The 15,231-nt window shown below is 39.8% G+C and overlaps 1 protein-coding gene across 1 annotated transcript in view; it reads left to right on the top strand.

The window, feature by feature from the left end:
* Window positions 1–3,701: 3,701 nt before the first annotated feature.
* The window catches only part of ENPEP (glutamyl aminopeptidase), a 34,696-nt gene continuing 23,166 nt past the window's right edge, over window positions 3,702–15,231 (top strand). The window contains 7 exon segments of the mRNA XM_066316916.1: window positions 3,702–4,203; window positions 4,206–4,308; window positions 4,310–4,362; window positions 4,365–4,578; window positions 8,702–8,843; window positions 11,812–11,845; window positions 11,848–11,942. Of these exon segments, the coding sequence (XP_066173013.1) occupies window positions 3,936–4,203; window positions 4,206–4,308; window positions 4,310–4,362; window positions 4,365–4,578; window positions 8,702–8,843; window positions 11,812–11,845; window positions 11,848–11,942 (909 nt within the window). The 5' untranslated portion in view covers window positions 3,702–3,935.

Here is a 15,231-nt window from a genome sequence, read left to right as displayed (position 1 = left end):
AAAGATTGTGAGTGGAACAAGTACTTAGAGTAATCACTAAGACTTGTGAACTCCAGGGGATTAATGATTACTAGAGGATTCAATGCCAAAAGATAGAGACAAAATCACTCATTATAGACACAGGAAAACACTGGACAAGGGAATAATTTCTGACAGTGTTTGTTTCTGACCTGGTGGAACAACACAAGTTTCATATTTCTTAAATTAATGTCCAAAAGATTTTTTGGTAGGGGGCCACAGGGGAGAAATCTGCAAGTGCAGCTGTGCCAGAAAGCAGTCATGACAGTAGATTGCTTCATGTCTTCTGAATTTGCAATGAAAAAATCAAAGGAGTGTTATTTTACATAAAGAGAGAGAAATTCCTCCTGATGGAGGCAGAAAGGATCCATTTATTATTCCAAAATCTTTCAGTAAGGGTAGCTCAGAGAGCAGAAGGGAATCAGAGGTGCTTAGACTCTGCTGCCCTCATGTTGCCTTAAAGTCCCTGGACACAGGGAGACAAAGAGCTCCTTGGCATTGGCCCAGTAAGCATTTCATGTTATTCCAAGGATGATTTGTCTCAGAGGAGTTTCATTTGTTGTGAATTGCAGTGGAGATTTTTTTTTTAATATATTTCATTTATTTTCATGTCTTTGATGCTTTCCAGAGCAGCTCTTTTCTCATTGTCAGCTTCAGTTAAGGATATCCTGGGAGTATCTGACATCTCCCTGAAGGCCTGGAGCAGGCCTTTCCTAGTGTTGATCCCGGCTGTCACTTGCAGAAATTTTATTCCACTTTTAATACTTCAAATTGGAAATTGCATTGGAAATGAATGGCTGACAAATTGCAGATAAAAATTAGCATTCATTACATTCCTGGTAGTTGTCTGAAAAGTTATCTGGGTGTTGTTCCTACAAGCATCTACATGTTCACACCAGCAATGTCATGGCAGAGCTGGGTGATTCCATACCCCCTTCATTTTAGGTATCCAAAGGGTCAGGGTTAAGTTGATTGTGGTAAATCTGGTGCAAACTGGGAACTAAATCCTAGCTTGAAATAAAATCGATTGGATAAAAAAATCAACACCAAACAGATTAATTATAACAGGTGTTTGCACTGCCCAGGTGACAGCAAAGACTGTTTAAATCTCATTTCTAGAAGTCAAACTAAAGCAATCTAAGCAATCCAAGCTTGTCTGACACTTGCCTGCAGTGCTGCTTGTAGTTTGTGCTGGAGCAGCTCGGGGGGAGCTTGCTTTGACTTTCCGAGTGGATATTCACCATCCTGCCGGGGTGGGGAGAGGGTTAACAAAGTACACTTTGTGACACCTTGTCCACGAAGGCCAGGCCGTTCTCCTCTCTGCGGAGGCAGGTCTTGTTCCCTGCCCCTTTCTGCCTGGACACAGCCAAACACGGGGAACGCTAGCACTGCTTTGGGGAGCTCTGCCCTCCTGCTTTGCTCCTGACTCGAGGAATTAACAGTTTAGGCGCTGTTTATCCTTCTCATGGTCACTGGCAGCAGGGAGGCTCCTTAGCGCTGCTGGCTGACTGCAGGAGCGCACGTTTCGGATGTGGGAAGAGAAAGCCTGCTCATAGCTACCCACACCAGAGATATATCTAGTTTTGGCTGCAGCTAGGTTGGAAACTCAGTTATCACAACGAAAAGATCACTGCTAGAACTTGTGTATAACTACACTACTGCTCTTCACTGACAGCTTGTAATGGACTTTACTACTAGTATTGTCTTCAAGGCTTAGGATAAAAAATAGATACTTATTTGCTGTTTAGGACTAGCTCATTCATATTTGTTTTCTAGCCCTTCCTGAACGATGTAATTGTTACCAGTGAAGAAATCTTCAAGTGTCTTCAAAACTACAGTAAATAACTTGCTCTGCAGTCTGTAAATTCAAACAGCATTTTTCATCTTCACGTTAAAAATGTAACAGAAAAGCTCGTGGCTTAGGAAAATAAGAACAGAAGTGATGTAAAAGCCATGTCTAAAATCAAGACACATTTATTATCTCATCACTTAGGGCCTACTCTGACTAAAGATGTCTTCTTTAAAATCTGTTGTAACTTTTTCCTGTGTCCTGCCCAATCAGAACAAAAGAAAAGATGAAATAGTTTTAAATGTTAAGACTATGATCTTCCATGCTGGCCCTGCTGCTAGAAGTTGAATTCTTACTCAATCCATTAAAGGGCACTGGTTTCCCATGTCATATCTAGTTTTGATCACAGCAGAGAAATGGGAAACAATAAAAACAGGGATAATATGAAACAGATTTTTAGCTTTCTGCTTCTTTTTTCTTTTTTTTTTTTAATCAACCTCTCACTTTGAAAACATGTAGAAGTTAATGTGATGATCTAAAAAAAAAAAAAAAAAAAAAAAAAAAAAAGTTTTATTTCTCTGTTCCTGTAGGAAACTCTTGCCTTTAAAACAAGTTGATATATAAATAGCAGTGTGCAGATGCAGACTGGGTGGCTAAATTTCCCTGTGGTGAGTGACAGTGTTTAGAAGTGTGGCTTATGAACAGATCCATTTCTAAACAGACTGGGTGAAATTCCCCAGCTTAGTGCATCTCACTTGAAGCATGTGTTAACTGATTCTAAACCTAAGTCAGTCCATTCAGGTGAAACTTCATCCATCTGAAAAAAAAAAAAAAAAGAGAAGGGAAGGGAAAGGAAGAGAAGAGCAAGGCTAAGTAGTCAGAGAGCTGTAATGATGTAAAAAGTGATAATAATCTGTCTCCTAATAAACTAAATCAGTTGGCATAAAGCCATACTGATGCACCTGAATAAAAAAATCTACTCACATGGACTACATAAATGGAGAAATAGGGTTAGAGATACAGAGACTGACGTTTCTATTCTACCCTATTTTCCTTTAGTCCAGTTTCAAACAAGGTCAAGACTACCACTGTGCTCAGTTCATACTGCATTAGCAACATCTTGCTTGCAGGCTTAGCAAGGCCTTACACACAATAAGTTCCCTCAAGCGGAATCAGGCTCGATTCAATTATTTGCTCCAATGAAGTGCCACATTGTGATGACAAGCAATAAATGGTAAATTAGATCTTTAGTGCATAAATCATACTTAGAAGTGTCCCTCACAGCAAGGGTTCACAGGCAGCACTGTAATTGTGCTACCCAACAAAGCAATGCTATCCCAGGCTACCAGCTTGGTTATGGTCAATCTCCTGGAAAACTGGCCCTGTGAGGGGGAGAGGAATTAGACAGCTTTTAAAGTTTGAAGCAGTGATCAAAATTTATTGTTCCACTGTGCATTCATCTGTCTGTGACTGCCTTGAGTTACTAGGCAAAGGTAAATGAGGCCAGAAAAGAGGGGAAACAGCTGAAAGATATATGTGATTTTTGCAAGTTTTGAGATGTCATTTCACAAACTATAGGGTGGAAATTCAAGGAAATCTTTGTTAGTAGAGGAAGAAAAAAACCCCAAACCTCAAAAACCTAAACAAGACATAGCAGAGGAAAAAAGGAAGAGGTAGTGGTGAAGGTTGAGGGTTTGGAGCAGTTACACCTCTATCTGCAAACTCCTTCTGAAAGCTGCTGACAGAGCTTTGGCATCTGATCATCTCCTGACTGCTGATTAACATAGCACTGTTTTATATTTAACTCAGGCCAGAACAGGAGGGGCTGGGGGGTGGGGTTGCACTGCTTATAAGGGGAGCACGGCAGAAACAATGTTCTTCTGTGTCAGTTCGCTCTGTCTCGCAGGCCAGCTGCACTTCTTTTGATCATTCACGTTTCCTCCAAATGCATGTTGTCTTTAATTAATTGAGTGTCTCGTGGAAAGCGAGGTGCGGGAGACAGGCAGCTATAGCTACACAATTAAAATACAAACCAAGACTGCTGAGTTTACTGAATGCAAGTGCTGGAGTGACAAATTAGCTTTTTTGTGGTTAATGGTTTGCTCTGAGAACAGACCTAGGAGCAGAGATGGAGGGCATGGATTTTGAGGATGAGAAGTCCAAGAGGTACTGCATGAAGACAAAGCATGTGGCTATCATCTGTGGAGTCGTGGTTGTTGTAGGACTTGCTGTGGGGCTTGGTGTGGGGTTGAGCAGACCGAAATCTCCAGAGGCAACAGCAAAACCAACAACAGATCAGACGACAACAGCAGATCAGACGACAGCAACAGAACAGCCTCCTCCCCCAGTGGATTTGGGTCCCTGTCCTTCCAAGAATGATGACACTGGAGACTGGAGAGATTTAGGCTGCCCACTTATGTCAAGCCTGTCCACTATGATCTGGAAATCAAGCCTGAGATGGAGAAGGACATTTACAGTGGGACAGTCAATATATCTATTGTTTGGAAAACCAACCAGCTCCCTGTGGCTTCACCTGCGAGAGACCAAGGTTACAGAAAGCCCACACTCCGGAAATCTTCAGGACAGCAGATTGTTCTGAATGACTGCTTTGAGTACAGTCCACAAGAATACATTGTGATGAAAGCAGCAGCAGAGCTCCCTGTCACTGATGAAAATGATCCCTATGTGCTCACCATGAAGTTTCAAGGCTGGCTGAATGGTTCGCTGGTTGGGTTTTATAGGACCACCTATACTGAGAATGGACAGATCAAGTAAAGCAGTTTTATTTATTAACTTTATTCTCTATTTTCACTTGCTCAGGCCTGCTCTATTCCTGTTTCAGCTTTTCACTCTTGTCTCTCACCAACTTGCTGACATTTCTGGGCTGTTCTTTAGTTTTCCTCATTCCCTAAGGAAGATGCTGCATTCAAAACTCTTTGGCTTCTGACTAGTGAATGTGGGCTGGAGATATTAGGGGTTTGTTGTTATTATTATTACTGTTATTATTACTACTACTATTATTATTATGAAAAACCTTTTCAAACTCTATTGGTCTGAGCTTACCTTTGAACTGAATGGCTCCCTCAAAGGGCTGGAGGGATCAAGGCCTGTTTTCATCTCTATAGTTCAATAGCATACAACTATTACCACTCTCTCCTGTTATCCCCAAGGGTAACAGTTTTGGTGTAAAATGTTCTTCTGAAAGTTTTCCTGAAAGCATACCTCCTTGAGGTAAGCCTGAAGAATATTCAGACCAGAACTCCCTTTCTCTCTTGCAGCTGGTTGAAATTATATATAGGAAAGTCTAAACAATTAGGGTTGTCCTTTACTTTTTTTATTGTGCTCCATCTCTTCCTTATTAATATATCAACAGTTATTGAAAGATTATAAAGCCTCCACCAGTTCAGCTAACCTATTCCACTTGCCAGGTTTGCACTGCTTCAAGGTGGAAGCTTGAAAAAGCAATTTCCCACTCCTCAAAGGCTTCTGTTCACATTTTGGAGATGACACTCACCCATTTTCTTATATTACATTTCTGAAGTGACTTATTCCAGCCTTTACAGCTGGAAGATAAACTTGGCTAGACCTTTACAAGGCCCTGTAGCAGGAACACGGAGACAACCACTGATGTGTTTTCATGGCATTTCTTTGCCCTCCTTGGACAATAGTGTCATGGGTGAGAGTCTTGTCAGCTCCATTCAACCACTGACAGGAGCAGCAGCAGTGTCAGGCACTAGCAGTAGCAGATCCAAGAGGAAGAGGATAAGCAAGCATGATTTTTCCTGTGGAGAAATCATGCAGGGAACAGCTCAAACACCAGGCAGCTCTTTTCCTCTTGTTTTCCTCCATCTATGACCTCAGCATTGCTCTGACTTTAAAGGTGCTTTGGTTTTATAATTTGGGCAGCTTTGGTTTCATACTTTGAACATCTGACATTTCCACAGCAGTTTTGAATGCAACCTCCTAACATCCTTCTAAATTGAAGTGTGTTACTTCTTTCTTATTGCTGAAGGATATCTAGATATTAATTTATAGCCCAGATCTGTCACAACCCCAGAACAGCAGGACCAGAACACAAGTCTTCTAAGCTGCAGAGCAGGAGGGGTGAGTGCCTGTCCCATAAATCCAGACAGTATAGGTAGACAAGGGCCAAGCATCTGATACTATGAAGAAAGGAGAACTTTAAAACTAAAGAAAGTATAAATGTGAGTTCACTTTGACTGTTTCTACTTCTTGAATTGGATGCTGGAAACTACAAGGATGATCCTAGCCAGCAGTCTGAAAACTCTCAATGCAGAAAGGAACTTGAGGGTGTGAGGTTTGTTAGGCTTGAGAAGGGTTTTTAATCAGAACAAGTGAATGGTAAATTCTGAAATATTTTTCATGTGATTGAGTTTGGGCAGATTTTTTGTTGAGGTGGCAGAGGTGATGTACATGATAGTGGTAAGTACAACTTTGAAAGTAAAGCAACCACCAGCCAAATTGCTGCTATGCAGGAGAGGGTGGGGGGGATAGGATGGGGTGAGGAAAGACAGCGAGGGGAGGGTTTAATTACCTATTAAAAATGCATTTTCCCCCAGCTTTCTCCTTAGAAACAATGCTGACTGGAATTAGCATTTTTATTTTGCCTTTGCTAAGGTAGACCCACCCTTGAAAATTTCAACACAAATAGTTCTGTTCTTGTCTTGTTGCAAGTAAATACAAATCAGATCAGGTAACAGCAATGATCAAACAAATCTGTTAATACTGGAGGTTAAAGAAAGGCAGCAGAGGTGAAAAGGGATCCAACATGCAATTAAACTCTACTGTCACTTCTGTGCAGTGTTAGACGCAGGGGGACCTTTTGAGACCTTAATAGTGACAAGGTATGGCTTCCCTTTTTAGGAATTCCACTCTTGTCTGTAAGAGAACAGAGGCTGGCACATGACTTATAGGGATGTATTTAGGATTTTATTGAGTAGACAAGGGAAATTTTTTCTTCTGTGTACAGAAATAACACTGCTGATTTCTTCCTCAAGGAGAAGGTTTTCCAAGAAGAAGCAATGAGAATTTTAGAAAGACTAGGAGAAAAATGCTTTAATTAGTTCAGGGAGGAAGGGTTTGACACTAATGCCTTGTACTTCAGGGGAAGGGAAAAAAAGGAAATTCATCATGGTTCTAAATGCATCACTGTTTTATTTGAGAACAGCTGGATGCAGTCTCAGCCAGATCTACACTTCTTATACTATAATGTTTACAACTGTCAGCTCTAGTTCATATTTAAAGGTCTGGACATCAACTTCAAGAACAGAAGCCACCAACCAGTGAAGAAATTCTTATCTAAAAACTATATTATGCCATTTGAAAGTGAATTATAACATTTCATGTTTCTATTACCACTCTATGCATGCCACAGTCTGGAATTCTCATCATCTAGCCTGTAGGAAGAGTACTGCTGAGGCCTTTTCGCTCCTAATGTCTGTCTGCCTCCACAAACATATGAGGAGAGATGGATTATCACCTTATAAATACAACAGATATATCACAATCTTATCAGTCTGTAGGAACAAGACATAAATGTGTCAAATTATATAGCCAAGTTTTTTAAACCAATAGCTGTGAAGCATTTCCCTGGAGGCTTGCAGTTAACTTTATTTTGAAATAATTCTCAAATCCTATGAAAAGTAGAGAGTGACAGCAAGAATGCACCAAGCAAAAGAACTCTATTGAGTCTGAAAGGTGAATGTTCATGATGCTTTCTGCCCACAAACCTTTGAGCTACTATTCCAAGGAACATGGATGGAGAGACCCAGACATATTACCTGTGTCAGCTTGTAAATGACCCTTGCTGCTACAAGTTCCTAATGACCAGTTTAGTATTTAACCATCACAGAAAAATGCCAAGGGCAACAGAAACATTGAAAAATTGGTTGTCAAGTGAGCTTGTAGGATTGCTGCAGAGCTGTAATTTATGAGGTACACTTTTAATTACTTTTCAGAAAGAAAAACTACCTTAATATAGTTGGAGCAGCTGTAGAAGTGCTGTCAGAAAATGCTTGACATTCCAGATTAATTGAAGGAACATTTGTGATCCCTTTCACCATCAATCACTAGAGAATAGCCTCTGGCCAGCTGTGTGGGTCATTAATGGGGGAGCCCGATGTCACTTGAGAGAAGCAGCACAATATGAACACTCACAACATTCTCCTTATGTTTTTATATGACCCCTATTGTCTCGCTCCTCCAGCTGGTTGTGCATAACAGAGATGCCTTTCTGACTTCCCTCAAGCACAGTTGCATAGCATCAGTTATGTACTAGGATGTTCACCTGAACTTTCCATGCTTTCTCCAGCAGTTTCACTAATGGAGTCAGGGGACATAGGAGCACCAGAGAAAACTGTATGTGGTAAATGCAGAGAAAGAAACACCCAAACAGTTTGAGATTATTGGCATTTACACAATTCAAGGTGCTGCTCTAGCAGATGTTCAAGACCCCAATCCAACATACGCTGTAGTGGGTAAACAACTCTTGGAGTGACTTATTCCTTTTAGGTGATATCATCAGTTTCTTGTTTTAGGTGCATAAATCAATGGGAAAGCTCAGAAGGAGGGTGAGCAAAGTTTTCCCTATGCATGAGACATCATGCCTCTCTTATTGCCTGGCTCCTAAAAATATTTGATGATAAACAAGTTGCATTAGCTTTTGTTCTGAAACCTAGAGAATGTTGACGACAGACTGACTATGCCACGTCAGCTCACGCATTTCTGGTGTCATCTGCTTTTATGAATGGATAAATATGCACAAATATTTGTAGCTGGATTTAGTTTGTGAAATCATTACAAAAATGCTTAGAAATTGCAGACAAGATTTCAAAGCCATATAACTAAGTCTTGCCAACGTGTTTTTTGTTTCAGGAGCATTGCAGCTACTGATCATGAGCCAACAGATGCACGGAAATCCTTTCCCTGCTTTGACGAGCCAAACAAAAAGGCAACTTACAACATATCCATCATCCATGAAAGCACATACCAAGCGCTTTCAAACATGCCGGTACAGGTACGTATTTCCCAACTGCTGCCTAAGTGGAACAGTTCTGTAGAGCCACTGAAAGGTAATGTAGGTTGCCAGGTTCTTGCACGTTCAAAGACTCTTACCACTGTGAAACTCACAGTTAATAAACATTCCATGAGCAGAACTTGGCTGGTTGACTGATCCGAGCACAAAGTGGTCCACCAGCACAACACATGGCAGTGCAGAGTCAAATCCAAAGCAGAAATGAAACAGCTCTTCTGTCATTAGCCAGCTGACCCTCTGTTCAGATATTTGCTAACTACAAAGAGATATTGGCAGGTTCTTCAGTCAAACTGGATAGGCTTGGAGACTGACTACTCTGAAAGGCAGCTCCTTCTCAGACAGGAAGTTTAAAATAATCCTAAAACTGCAATAGTCCAGAACAAGAATCTGGATCACAATTTTATGGTAAAGAATCCTGCCAGTCAGAAAGACTAAGATTATTCCTTTTAATAATGGAGGATCTGAAATCCCATCTGTAAGCTAATGGGTGTGGATGTCATTCCACTATGTCTCTAATTTCCTAAATAATCCATTTCTAGACCTACTGTGTCAATTCCCAATTTTGCATGAAATTCATGGCATCAATTATCTACCTCTGGGCCTTCTGGAAGAAGACTGAATGTCTTTCAGAGAGAGAGTTTCTACTGAATAGTTCAACTGGATGTGTAATCTATTGTATAAGTTCTGAAGTGGGAGATAAAGTGCCAAGTTTGAAGAGAGAGAAAGAAGAAAGAAAGAAGAAGAAAGAAAGAAAGAAAGAAAGAAAAGAAAAGAAAGAAAGAAGAAGAAAGAAAGAAAGAAAGAAGAAAGAAAGAAGAAAGAAAGAAGAAAGAAAGAAAAGAAAGAAGAAAGAAAGAAAGAGAAAGAAAGAGAAAGAAAGAGAAAGAGAGAAAGAAAGAGAGAGAAAGAAAAGAAAAAGCTTCCAGCCTCCAGGCTGTTGGCATTTGAACTTTTCCAATCACTCCCTCACCCAGAAAACAAAGGTCTGCTTTATTTAGAGTCCCTCAAACTTATTCTCCTAGCAATGCAGCTGAGATATCTATTACCAGGCTGATACAGATACATACAGATACATACATACCGTTTGCACATTTAAAGCTCTAACTTGTTATTAAAAATATTTCTATGATACCTAGAAGGCCACCAGGCATTTTGGTGAACAACACATGAAAGGAGATTACTGTACCTTTCCTCACAGACCTCAGATAAGTGAGTATGAGCAAGGAAGTAAGGGAACAACACCATATGTTATTAAGATTTATTGGGCTTTGAGATTTACTTTACACCCTTGACAGGTGGACTTTGCCTCTGTTATGGATCTACAGTAATAAGCTTGCAAAGGGCTAACTACTGCTTCTTAATTGTTTTGCTATTCAGAAGTACAGATAAGAAAATGTAGATTATACTGAACTAATATTGAGATTTGACTAAGGGATTATAGAAGGGCACTTCTTCATCTGGTCAAGGTCAGTAACTCTGGTCTTAGTAGTGAAAGAACTTGGGAACATCTTTTCCACAGATGGAAATGTAAGAGTTTGTAAATGCAAGGCACGTTGTATGTTACATGTCCTGTAGTAGTTTGGGTGGTGTGGAGCTTTATAATAAGCATGGCAAAATCAGATCAGCAAAATCAGAATCTTGTACATTTCATTTGCGTTTTTCACTGGAGTTGAGTTTCTTCACATTTTTTTCCACTCAAGTCCTGACTTTGTTGAAATAACAAAATGTATCAAAATAGAGTCAAAATTGTTAAAATAATCAAAAATTAGATTGTGAATACCTTTTCAAAAAGGGTTTTGAATATATCTGTGAATAGTGGTTTTTTATGGAATCATATTACCTGTAACATTAACTGTCTATGCTTTATTTATATTGTGTTTGTAACAAACAATCTCATGAACCACTGTATCTCTAGAAGGCTAATATCTTTTATACACTTTTGGCTTTTGTTCTATTTAAGTTAGTCATCCAGTCAGACACATAAAAAATTTCACACTATAGCAGAAAAGAAATAAAAGAAATATGTGTTTAGAATTGAATCATAGAATAATCTGAGTTGTAAGGGAGCCATCAAGATCATCAAGTCCAACTCCTGGCCCTGTGCAGGACACCCAAGAGTCACACCATGGCCCCGAGAGCATTGTCCAAATGCTTCTGGAACTTTGTCAGGCTTGGTGTTGTGACCATTTTCCTGGGGAGCCTGTTTCAGTGCCCAACCACTCTCTTGGTGGAAAACCTTTTCTTGAAATCAAACTTAACCCTCCCCTGACTCAATTTAATGCCATTTCCTTGAGTCTGTCCCTGGTCATAGGAAAGAAGAGATCAGTGTCTACCCCTTCTTAATGTTGTCAGCAAACTTAGAGGAAAAACCATCTAGGAAAATCAGGAATGTTTTTAATTGATTTGCAAAATAACAACTATGATCAGCACTAAATTTTATGTATATTTAGGAAACCTGCCAATTAGCAGTGCTCATTGGTATTTGAATTAGGTTGGGATAGATTCATTAGACTGGTCTATATCCCAGGTAGAATCCCTGCACCATGACTTAAATACGTGATGCATCTATTTAAGAGAGGGGAGAATCCAGTCTTTTCTCTGCTCCATGCAAAGTGATCTTATTTTATGCAACTATTGCAAGAAAAAACACAGCATAGATCAGAAAATTCCTGTTGGCAAAATTTCTGTTCATGTGAATGATTTCAAATACCTGATGAAAAGAGCAAGGTAAACCTATTTACTGCCAAAAAAGCAAAGTACAATTTCACATAACGCAGAAGAAAAATATCTTGTCTGTTCTCATGCCTTCAGCAATGAAATTCCAGAAGAGGTGTATCTGGAGAGGGGATTTGTTGCTCCTATGCAGTTGCAGCCTTCATACAAATATTGTACTCTTATGCATCTGTTTGCAATTTCAAAAATCAATTTGATTATTTTTGCATTTCTGCAGCAAACTGTACAGCTTGACAATGTCTGGAGTCGAACAACTTTGAGAAGTCAGTCCCCATGAGCACTTACTTGGTATGCTTTGCAGTGCACCAGTTTCAATGGGTTGAGAGAATATCCGCAAGAGGAATACCTGTAAGTCCTTCTGCAGCCTGAATGTGGTTCAGATGTGCCTTGATTTGCCTTTTTCTTAAAAACCTCTTTTTATACTAACAGGGACATATTTTTCCCTTTCCTGTAGCTTATTTTATGAATTTCCTTTCCTGTAGCTATTTTATCAGGTTAGGTGTTCACAGAGGTCCCTCTGACCTTCACTACATTCGGTGTTTTGCCATCCTTCCTGTCTCCTGTCTTTGTGAGATCCCAGTTAGCATACAAGCACACAGGTGAGGAAGAGAAACTCTTTTTCAAACTCATCCCTGACTCGAGGCCCAGTGACTGAAGGCATGTACAAGGGGGTACAGGAGAGTCACATGCCATGAATACAAATACTTAATTGTTTTCTGTGGGTTAAAAGAGTGAATTGCACTTGATGTTATTGCAACCATGAGACATAGGATTACAGTGCTATGTGCCATTATGTACTGGCTTGCTTTATTTTACAACAGTGGCAAAAGGCAAATACCCAGTGTAAGTTCTGTAAAAATAAGTATTGAAGTGATAGTGTGCTTAAAGTGGTGGATATTGGGTAGATCCCCAAATGAAGTGAATGGGTTTGAATCTGAATCTATTAAATTAAATAGCTCCATTTAGATACAGTAGGCAGGCAATCCATTTCTTGCTTAGATTCAAATTTCCTGAAGGTGTAGCTGATCAGGCATAAAGAGATGAGATATTACACTGAATCACAAACTGAAATCTGAAATACAGCTTGCATCTCAACAGAAACTCCTCATTTAGCCCAAACCTAGTTTGGGATACTTAACCTGCTTTTAATTGTTTATTGGTTTAGATCTTTTTCTTATCTGATACAGAGAGTGATCCTAGGGTTGTATGCCCTTGTTTCTTCCCCTTCCTTTCCCTTATGTGACACAGGGTCTTGTCGTTCATGTGAGCTAGCGGTGCATTCCTCATTTTCTGGAGACAATGTCACAAATGGACAGGGACTCTAGAATAAAACCCCAGCCAGGCTGCTGTTCCCTTAGCAAGTTAGCTCTTCCCTAGTTTCTTTAACTGAGAAAGCTCATCAAATCCTTCCCTACTGAAGGCTGTTCACTGATGTTTAAATCTGTCCTGTAGAAATCTCCAAAATTCTGATTCAGCTCTTAGCAAAGACCCTGTCCCGGCACTATGCTGAGGCCTCCCTATGTGCCCTTACTAGTGTCATGCTTTATGTTTATATATTACTTGACAAATAACTAAAGCTAAATTACACTTAGACAAGAAAATGGAGCCTAGTTTGAGATACAGATGTAATATTCTTAATTCTTTGCTGTTTGGCTAAGTAATTCAGGAGTACATTTTTACACCCAGTCACACAATTTTGTTAACCAATTACCTTCAGCATAGCTGATCCACTCATCAGGGACAGGACTTTGACTACTTGGTCGCAATAGATATTCTCTGGAGTTCAGTTCCTTTAAAAATCAGAATTTGTCTAGATTTTTTGTGCAGAACATGGTGCAGAAAGGAAAAAATGTACTGAAGAAGTGTGTAACGCTGTTTTCTATGTGCAGAAGTTAAACATTCACTACTTGCCCATGCCACACTCCAGAGTATGCCCTGAGGTCACTATTTGTTTTGTCCAGAAGCAAAACAGTATAGCCCACAGTGTTCCTGACTGGTTGTAGCTTTTCTAAATAGAAGGGAGTGCTCACTGAAACATGGTAATTAAAGTGTGTGTGTAGAAGCAGGGGTATTCATGTCAGTACAGAGGTTGCCTGAAGAAACATCTTCTTCAGGCCTATGCTACTATTTATTAACACTGATCACTAAACAACGTCTAAGGACTTGCCTGCACTAGAAAACTTGGGATTTTAGTGAGGTTAGAATCATAACTTTTTTCTCTTAAGATGGACATAATTTTACCAATATCAAATACATGCATAATACATGCATTACTAAAAGTTATCTTTTCCCTGGGAAACCAGACTATCTTTAGGGGTTCTAATCATATATATAGAAAGTTACTTTTCTAACTTTCCAAGGCTTCCTCTCCAAGAACTTTGAAGACTAGCTGAACAATGAGGTCTTTAATTCACCAGCTACTGGAAAGAACATTCCATAGTTTTCTGTGTAAATTTCTAATAATAGGTCCCTCATCAACAGGAAGTATCCACTTGATCCATAAATTACTTTCATAAACAACAGCAAGAGCATACAGCTCACAACATAGTAAATTATTTAAAAACTCTGCCATTCATTCTGAAAGCCCTAACAAAGACATTCATGAAATCAGTTGTGGGAAATATGCCTACAGCTGGAAACAATGCTCCTGAGCTGATTACCTGTTAGGTACTGAATATCTGGTTTGGAAAATCACAGAGGAGATTATACAAATGAAACCCAGAGTCAGTTCTAGTGCAGGCTGAGGGTTTTGGAAACCATTAATATGGATCAGCTAGGGGACTGAAGACTGCTAAATTGGGCAAAGAGCTTACAGAAATGGAAATCACAGATTGTAATTGCAAACTGACCCTGGGGGAAATCCCCTGGCTGGAATGGATTCCAGATTAAATTTCATAAGCTTTATTTTATTTTATTTTATTTTGTTTTGTTTATTTTATTCTTTTTTCTTCTTTTTACCAGCGTTATTTTTGACTACTTTCTCATCCTCCCCTCTCATTGGAGGAAGTGTAATTTATGGTATTGAAATGTGTTTTCAGGCTCCAAAAGAGTTCCTGGAACTGACCAGCTCCTTTGCTCAGCTTGGGCCCTAAACTCCTGGCTGTAAGACAGCACTGAAGGAGTAAACAAGCCACACCAGTGTAGTCAGATGAATGTGTCCCATTCATAAGAGTCATGGAGCTGCTCTAAACGAGAAAAAGAAATAGAAAACTAAAACTAGAAACTTCATTTCATATAGAAATCTCTTATCCACACTGGAGATTTTCAGGGGCAGGGAAGAGAACTGCCTGCATACAGCTCCAGCAGGCTTTGGGACAAAGAGATTGAGGGAAAGACCACCAAAAGGTTCCATGAATTCTGAACTCAAACTTTGTCTTCACAACGTGAAGATAACTTCTCAAAAGGGTTTTTCAAGTTTCAGGTCTCCTCACCATGGGTACAGGTGCCATAAAGATTCTAGTCTCCAGAGCTTGTTTCCTACCGCTTGACAGCAATAGCCAAAGCATTCCCAGGCACCAGGCTTCAGGGATAGAAAGGCCAACATTCAATACATAATTTTTTGCATTCATATATACAGGAGGAGCACAGAAATGGTCACTTCACACACAGGGCTACCAAATGTGCCAGTTTCCCTAGA

The sequence above is a fragment of the Sylvia atricapilla genome, chromosome 4 (assembly GCF_009819655.1).
Source record: "Sylvia atricapilla isolate bSylAtr1 chromosome 4, bSylAtr1.pri, whole genome shotgun sequence".
In the NCBI taxonomy this organism is placed as follows: domain Eukaryota; kingdom Metazoa; phylum Chordata; class Aves; order Passeriformes; family Sylviidae; genus Sylvia; species Sylvia atricapilla.
The sequence above is the reverse complement of the archived record's forward strand: the minus strand, read 5'-3'. Positions and strand labels throughout refer to the sequence as shown.